Source organism: Priapulus caudatus, unplaced genomic scaffold (assembly GCF_000485595.1).
Source record: "Priapulus caudatus unplaced genomic scaffold, Priapulus_caudatus-5.0.1 Scaffold1265, whole genome shotgun sequence".
In the NCBI taxonomy this organism is placed as follows: Eukaryota; Metazoa; Priapulida; class Priapulimorpha; order Priapulimorphida; family Priapulidae; genus Priapulus; species Priapulus caudatus.
Window position 1 is genome coordinate 71,597 of NW_014578326.1, and position 8,911 is coordinate 80,507.

Below are 8,911 nucleotides of genomic sequence, written 5' to 3' on the forward strand. Positions count from 1 at the left end.
TTCGACGCGAAAAGTTGTCGCAACATTACGGTGGCGAAAGTGTTGCAACGTTACGACCGCGAAGTCTGTTGCAAACGTTACGCACCCCGAAATAGATGTTGCATTACGTTACGACGCAAAAGTTTGTTGCAGATGTTAACAACGCAAAGTTGTTGCAACGTCACAACGGGCGAAAGTTTGTCTGGCAACGTTTCGACGCGAAAGTTGACGCACGTTTGCGACGCGAAAGTTGTCGGCAACATTACGGTGGCGAAAGTTGTTGCACGTGTACGACCCAAAAGTTGTTGCAACGTTAAGACGCCGACAAGTTGTTGCACATGTGTACAACGCGAGAAGTTTGTTGGCAACGTTATGACCCGAAAGTTGTTTTTGGCAACGTTACGCCGCCGTTACGTCCGAAAGCTTTGTCGCAAACGATTACTGCAAAAGTTGTCACGAGCACACTGGACGTTACGAGACCGAATGTTGTCGCAACGTTAATCCGTACGCAAAGTTTGTTCGCACGACGTTACGAGGCACAGAAGTTGTTCGCAAGACGTTACGACACAAAAGATGTCGCATCGTACGTATCAACGCGAAGAGTTTGTTGCAACGTTACGACGCGACACTATTGTTGCAATACGCTTTACGACGCAAAGTGTTTGCACCGGATGTCTACAATACACGCATAAAAGATGTTGCAACGTCACAACCGCGACAAGTTGTCGCAACGTTTCGACGCGAAAGTTTGTCGCATACGTCATTACGATGCGAAAAGTTGTTGCACGTTACGACGCCGCAAAGTTTGTTGCACCGGTCACCGTTACGACCCGAAAGGTTTGTTGCAATGTTACGAGCAAAGTTGTTTGCCATCGGTCAACGTTATGACCCGAAGTCTGCTAGTGGCATCGTCCGTCACAGTTGGAGCGTGTACGCACAAAGTGCTTAAACGGGCGGCGTGCACGTCGGACGTACGGTCACCTGATATTCGGTCGGTTGGGGATGCGGAAAGTTGCTCGGGCGAATCGGTCAACAGACGAGTTATGTAATGTCGAAGGCTGGGGGTCCAAAGTTCAAAGGTCGATAGAGGTGTAAACACAGGAGAGGGGGACAGAAACGAGTAATGTCGCGTCACCTTAGAACTTGAAGGTATAGGGAGGAATATATTAGCGAACCAATTGCGGACGAAAGTTGTCGGCAACAATTACACACTAATCTAAACGGCTAATCGCAGAACTCTGTGATATTAACGTCGGTGTAACCGTCGAGAATACGAGTTGTACTAGGTAGAAAAAACACTTCATCACCGGTGCCGAAATTGGAGGTCACGTCAAAGGTCAAAACGCACAAAGCAAGTTCGATTGCGAGGCCAGATTTTACGAATACACATATCTTACTCGAACATAGTTTGTGTTGCCTAGACGAGCGATTGGAAAACTTTTTTTGTTTCAAACGTTAACACAGACGCACAAAAAAATGTGCATGAGAGCAATCTCAGCTAATGACAAAAGTCTATTTCTTGGCTAATATGATGGTGATCTGTTAACAGCGAAAGTGTGTGGAAGCAGAACGCATCGAGAATTGGGCTTTCCGACTGACGTGCGACAGAGTAAGTGCTCTGATAAACCTTTTGACCCTCAACGTATAAGCAGGAGGGTTAAACAATGGATCTTGTTTCGACGTGACTGATACTGTATAGACAAGAATTTGACTGCCGAGGGTTTGCTAGTAGACATATCATATAAGTCTCATGTGTCTGGAGTCAAAAATGAGGGCTACAATGTCCACAGTGACAATTTCAATAAGCTAAATTTGGGTTAAAGAAAACCTAATAGAAGTTTCATGCAGTCCTGTAAAGTCGTATAATTTAATAGTGCCCGACATTAACACAAACAAGTAGTGTGTTAGGGAAAGGGTACATGTGACCAAGCAATGGAATAAAGGAGTTGTTTGAAAGGAAGGAGTGTGACTCCAATAAACAAGGAAATTCGTTCACATTTACTAGCACCTTTATAATACCAGTAAGACGATTTACTACGCGGTAACTCATAACCAACTTGAGCTTCAATCGGACACATGTACAGGTTCGGCGCCATGCATCCGTACCAAATCGTTTCGCTCATTAGACACTCAGCAATCCCGGCAAAGATACAGACTCAAAACATACGACATACGATTCTCCCAATCTGTTGTCCATTAATCAATCCGTAGCAAATCGCCTATGATTCAAACAAAACAGGGCAGCTACTAACGTACACTGTCCACCGGCTTGCGTTCACCGCAGGCGAGGCGCTAGTGCTCGCAGGGACGAATTTCAAAGTGCCGATCCTGCTGCTTGGAGCTAAGCCGGCATTGCGGCAGCTGGGCGTGCCGGCATGCCCGGTATGACATACAGGCATAACATTGTAGCCTATCTTAACTACCGGGTCAAAGGTTATCTCGCAGCGAGTGTTTGGCGTTGAATCGGGCCTAATCACCTGCTAGTCGCCACAGCGCCTCGCCGTGAACCGCAAGCTCAGGTTGGACAGTGTTGGTTAGTAGCTGCCTTTTTTGTTTGAATCATAAGGCGATTGCTACGGTTGATTAATGACAAAGATTGGAGAACTCGTGTCGTATTGTTTTAGTCTGTATTTCCGGATTGCGAGTGTCTAATTGAGGAAAACCTGATTTGGTTACGATGATTGGCGAATGTACACGTGCCGTGTCCAGAGATTTGGCTCAAGTTGGATGAGTTAGCGTAGTAAATCGTAGTATTAATAAGGCGTATAAATGACCGAATTTCCCTTGTTTATTGAGTCAACTCCTTCGCCTTTATCTGACTCCGATGTAACGTATGCGCACTGCCACCTGGCATACAGCTGCCATTGTGTTGTGGTACCTGTGGAGTTTTGCCTTAATCTTGTGTTCAGGGCAGCTCTCTAATCTGCGCAGGCCCTGTAGGCTGCGTAGGTAAAGATGAGTGGGCTTACCTATTCTGTCCCTTGCAGATAGTTGTTGCACTACATCAGATGGGAGCTTCAGTCTTTAATCTGAAAGACACTTAATACGACAGCTTGCCAAATCCATTGGCGACATCGTGGCACACTTTCATAACGTCCCACTTCAACACGAGAATGCTCGTTTTTGAGAAGGTTCCTATAAACTGAACCATCCTGGTGTCAATCCACTGTCTTCGGCGCTGTTATTCGTGAATCACAGTCGTGGGACACATAACAAGGTTTACTAGAATCCTGTAGCATATGGGGAGTTACATTTTGTCCTACCTATATCACTACAAAGGTATCCACGATTCACTCGAGGATCTCAGACTTTGGTGAGTACTTAATTTACAGTACTGAGTAAACACTTTGCTTTAAGATTGGTTTATGACTGCAATATATTATGTTCAATTGAACAGTCTATTAGTATTATGAATGAAATTGCTAAAACCTTTATAATAATTAAATCTAATTATCTTAATCATTATTAATTTCAGGATATACAGGAGAATTAAATGGGAAGAAGGCTATTCAGTTAAAGGACCTTCCTCCTACATCTGCTACTGCTTATCAGCATATTTTGAGGATTTATCTTCAGGTGAGGGTTAGGTCCAGTTCTCTTTTTTGCTTTAGAAAATAGATGGTCGATTTATCTTCAATCGTTAAATAACTTTTAATCCCAAAAGCAACACGATTTTTCATCAGGTCCAGCAATGGCTCGGGAACAGTCTTGAGCCAGAAGAATACGGCTGGGTGAGATGTGGCGGGAAGCTGGTACCTGTGCAAGGACATTTAGACGTCTGCCCGGAAGCTATCAAGAAGATACTTTCTTGTACCTGCAAGACAGGCTGTGGAAACAACCAATGTAGCTGCAGAAAACATGTGTTATTCTGTACTGACATATATGTGACTGCGATCACGAATGCTGCGAGAACAGTACTGGTGTAGACGAAGAAGAAGACCAAGATTGCGATGAGGATAATGATGAAAACTTTGAATCTCAAGATGAGGGGGATGATTGTTCTCCGAGTTTGATGACGAACATATAATCTGTAATCGCTCTGATATAAGACTCCTTTTGCACTATTTCTCTATCTTTTCTAGTGTTTAAAGTGTTTTATTCCAAAGAATTTTTCTAATCTTGAAGTGACAAGTAAATCAATCTAATAATCTAGCTCATGACATTAACTGTATTTTATACAATATCATCAATCGTTAGTTTAGAATGATTATTGAAGTGTCTTCTGTTCATATATGTTGAAATTCCGGTTAGCTACTCGCGTAGGGATGAAAAATGCGATTCAAAAAATCATTTTGAAGTGGTTACTGAGCTCTGTAGGTGCTTCCTAAGCTGATATATCGATTTCTGAAAAATTGGTGAGTCGGCAGAAAATAAATCAAATTTTTAAGTATTCCCCCCACTAGGTAGAGTCTTCAACTTTTAAATGGTGTTTCTAGAGACCTTATCAGGCTTTCATTTTTAAGGGGCGCGATCGCGCTCGCGCTCCACCGCGCACCCGAAATTGTGACCAACGACCCGAATATCGTGACCGTACGTCGAGCGGTTAAGATTTGTGCCCAACTGTTGACGGACGACCTGACGACCGGACGACCGGACGACCGGACGACCGGACGGACGGACGATCAAGCGATTCTACAAGCTGCATCTGACTATGTCAGATGAGCTAATAATACAATTATAAGAAGTAATAATAATATCATGAATACACTCTCTACATATAAAAACAACGGGTAAATGCCTGTCACCGTTCAATTTGATTTGTGCAGCAGTAACAATTAGAACAAATAAGAAACAACTTACCCTGACATCTTCCACACAGGTTTCACAACTTGCATTTCTAGACGTACACTCTGAAAATCATTAAAATAAAAATAAGTAATGTGTTTATTTCCTGGTTTTACTGTTTATGCAAATTTTTGAAACTGAAAGTTGTCGGTACTGCTTCTCGTTTGAAATGTGTTAAATTGAGACACCTAGAAAAACAACCTGCCACACATGTACTACTGCGATTACGGTCGAATCACAGGCACTTGGAACGTCTCAATAAAAAAAAAAGGTATATAAACACAAAATTTAGTTACTACCAAAGTCTTAATGTTTCTCTACTCTATTTCGCCTATAATCACCTGTAAATGCCGGTCAAATGCTCATCTGCAACACACAAGTAAACCGCACGCTAGCTGCTGCACACTGACACATAAATATATAGCAGGTAGGAAAGCGTGCTGCCAAAAATTCGCTCGATGCTCGCTTGATTTCATACGAATACAACACAAATATTGAACCATTCTACTCCATCTTTGTTTCTATTTGACGAACAGTGTTCACTTGTTATAACAAGTGCCGCGGAGCGACAGCGCTCATCTAACGTCTACTGCGGTGACTCTGTGGTGGAGTGGCGGGATTCTAGTAAACCCTGTTAGTCCCAAATGTGTTCACATACGCGCCGAAACAGTGGAAGGCACAGGGATGGTATCAGGAACCTTCTCAAAAGAATGTTCGTTGGGATCGTTATGAAAGTTGCCACGAGATGGCGCATACGTTTAAGTGTCTTAAGATTAAAGATGGAATATCCCATCGTACGTAGTAGCAACAACTATTTGCAAGACAGAATAGGTAAGCACTCATCCATTTACCTACGCAAGCCTACAGGCTGAAATAGAGAGCTGCCACCTGTAACTAATTAACGTAGGCAAAAACTACACAGTACTATCACCACCACATGCACTGGCAGTGGCCACTGGCAGTGGCATAAGTTACATGATTGTAACACACTGACAGTACAGAATGCCATAAAAATTATACGATTTAAGGAGCATAAACCTTCTTCAACCAAATTTAGCTTTTGAAATTTCACTCTGACATTGTAGCCTCATACATCCAGGCATGTATAGATTCTACTAGCAAACCGCCGGCAGTCAAATTCTTCTAACAGACAGTAAACAAATCCCTGTTTAACCATCGCTCTTGAGGGTCAAAAGGTTTATCGCGACACTTAGCTATTCGCATGGTCAGCAGAAGTACATTTCATGGTCCTTTTCAATAAAGCCATAAAGAATGCCTAGGTCACCGCTGAAACAGGTAAAAAGTTTTTCATTGCTCCGTCAGACCGATGTCCTCAGAAAATGTATAAAATCTGCCCTGTTGGCCCCATTGACGCTTTGACCTGTGACCTCTCAATTTCGGCACAGTGATGGCTTTCTGACATGAGCTATAGCACCGCCTATCAAACGGCCTAGTCCGAGCCGTTTAGCAATTTGTGGCGCAATTCTGCCATTTCCTGCCCTATACCTTTAAGTTTTAAGGAGGGAATGTTCCCCTTCTTTTAGCACCTGCTTGACCTTTGAACCTTGAGCCCCGTCAGCTTCGACATCCCAAACTCGTTTTCGGATTAACGTCCGGCGAATATCGTGACCGTAAGTCGGAGCGGTTAAGTTTGTGGCCGCAACTGTTGACGGACGGACGGATCGCCCGCAAGCCGACGGCTCGGACGGAGCGGACGATGGCATTGCGATTCTACAAAAGCTGCATCTGACTACGTCAGATCGAGCTACTAAAAACATACAACTGTCGTGTTCGTAACTGAGGCTGTGTGCATGCAAATCAACACAAGCCTGAGACGCAAATTCTAAAGGCGTTCGCTCCTGGGTTGCGCAGCCTTTATTGTAAATGGCTGTCGGAATCAGGAAACACCCACGGCGGCGGCTCTTCGTGACGGCTCATTTATGCGCGCGCACACGCTGCAACGTTTTTGCAGACGCTCCAGGCTGGCTGGCTTTGACGGGATGCTGCGTACGGGAGTTGGAAAGCCGCGTGGTAGTGTTCCCAAAATGGCAGTGCGGCGCGCCTATAAGCCTAGGTACTTTGCAACGGCATTTACGATAAACTTGCGCACGGGAGGGCGAACGCGAGACTTATCGTCAGGCGCTTTAAGTATGGATTTTCGCGTGACACAGCTCGGCTACGAACAGCAGACATGTGTTTTTTAATAACAAAGTAAACACTGTTCTTTCAAATAGAAAGCAAAGATGGAGTAGAATTGGTTTGAATATTGTGTTGTATTCGTGATGAAATCAAGCGAGCGTCAAGCGAATTTTGGCAGCACGCTTTCCTACGGTACCTGCTATATATATTTATGTTGTCCAGTGTGCAGCAGCTACGTGCGGTGTACTTGGTGTGTTGCAGATGAGCATTTGACCGCATTTACAAGGTGATTATACTTGATAGTTTATAGCGAAATAGAGTAGAGAAACATTAAGACTTGGTAGGCCCCTAGTAAATACATTTCGTGTTTATTTACCCTTTTTTTTTTTTATTGAGACGTTCCAAGTGCCTGTGGGTCGAATGGTGTCGTCGTGCGCACAATAGCGTAAATAGTAATTACTAATTAGTAATAGTATGGCATGTAAATAGCTAGTCGCCGAGATTCCGTTTACCAATGACCACACCGACGATCTTTGGTGGATTTGGTGTGGGTTTAGGCGCTAACCCACACCTAAATCACAACCCAATCAGTCGTGTGAGCAATCTGTCAAGAGGCAGCATGCAGGCACTTGGGCGCGTTTTTGCAATAATAAAATGATGCGTTAATAAGCTAGCAACTTGTCAGTACTAGACGCTGGCAGTATTCATAGTTTGATTTGACCTAATACCTTCACTTCAATATAGCCGTCCAATACACCGCTGCAACACACATTCCTATAGCGCGCACGCCATTGTGCACAAATACACAGTAGGAATAGACTACTATTAACCCACCGGTTTTTTGCCAAAAAAGTGTTGACCCCTGTGAAGTAAATTCTATCAAAGCGCGCAATTCTTCACGCAAGTCTAGTATAAGGGCTCTACGAACACCATTTAATAAGTGAAGACTGCTACCCTATTGGGGAGAATAACTTTAAAATTTGATTTATTTTCTGGCCGACGTCGCCGATTTTTGCAGGAAATCGATATCTGCAGCTCAGGGAAGCACCTACCGAGCTCATAACCACCTTTCAAAATGACAGAATAGTCCAATTATGTCAGACGGGGAGCATGGTTTTAGAAGACCCAACACCTTTACTTTATCGAGAAAATCACAGAAAAAAATTTCATGCCGCTACGCGATGTACAGTCCGACCTCCTTTATCGGCGGCACGTCGGGGACCGCACCATCCCGGCATATGATTACTTGTAACAAACTGTCGTGTTTTCAATGGCTTCATAAATGAATGGAAATAAATGAATCAACAGAAATTTTACCACTGTTGGTTTAATGTTTGTTTCTTTTTGTGGGCTGAGATCCAGGGCTGCTAACGATTGATAGCACTCGTATTGCAGTGCAACGGCGGTATACCGGTGTTAATATTTTAGAATTACCGATAACCGTAACAGCTCAATACGTGGTTTTCTTTGTTGACATGTGATGATACACGTGTACAGTGATGTCACGAAAAACTTGCACACAGCATTGGCCCGCGTTTTTCCCAGCCATGTGGCGCGGCAGCGGCAAGCCTTGATTGTAAGTACGGGGCTCGATCCGATTGCGAGTACGTATAGCAGGTAGCGCGTTCATAACGTCCGCTAGTAAAGTTGTTCGTTTTTTAACGGAACGAAATTGTCCCGCGGCATAGCGACAGCGAGCGACAACAACACACGCACGCACGCACGGTGCAGCGCACGGGCACGCACGCACTGCAGCAGCAAACACACGTACACAGGCTCAACAAAAGCTCATCTCCAAAGGCTCAACAAAGGATCATTGCCACCAGAGGAAGACACGCCCTCAGTAGAGGCACTACCTTCGAGTTCTCCTCGAGCAAGAAGCTTTCTCTGGCAAAAAGCAGGTATTCCTGTCCAATGCAGGAAAAAGCAGAACTTCGTGTAATGCTCTTGCGAAATCATTGAAGATAGTGGCTGCAAAAACACGAAGTGTTTTCATAGTCCTGAGTGA

At 44.1% G+C, this 8,911-nt stretch overlaps 1 protein-coding gene across 1 annotated transcript in view; it reads right to left on the reverse strand.

Moving 5' to 3' along the window:
- Window positions 1–4,829, reverse strand: part of LOC106816028 (pituitary tumor-transforming gene 1 protein-interacting protein-like) — a gene marked incomplete at its 5' end in the record, with an annotated part of 9,462 nt that extends 4,633 nt beyond the window's left edge. Inside the window, 1 exon segment of the mRNA XM_014820575.1 lies at window positions 4,780–4,829. Coding sequence (XP_014676061.1) covers window positions 4,780–4,829 — 50 coding nt within the window.
- Window positions 4,830–8,911: the final 4,082 nt, after the last annotated feature.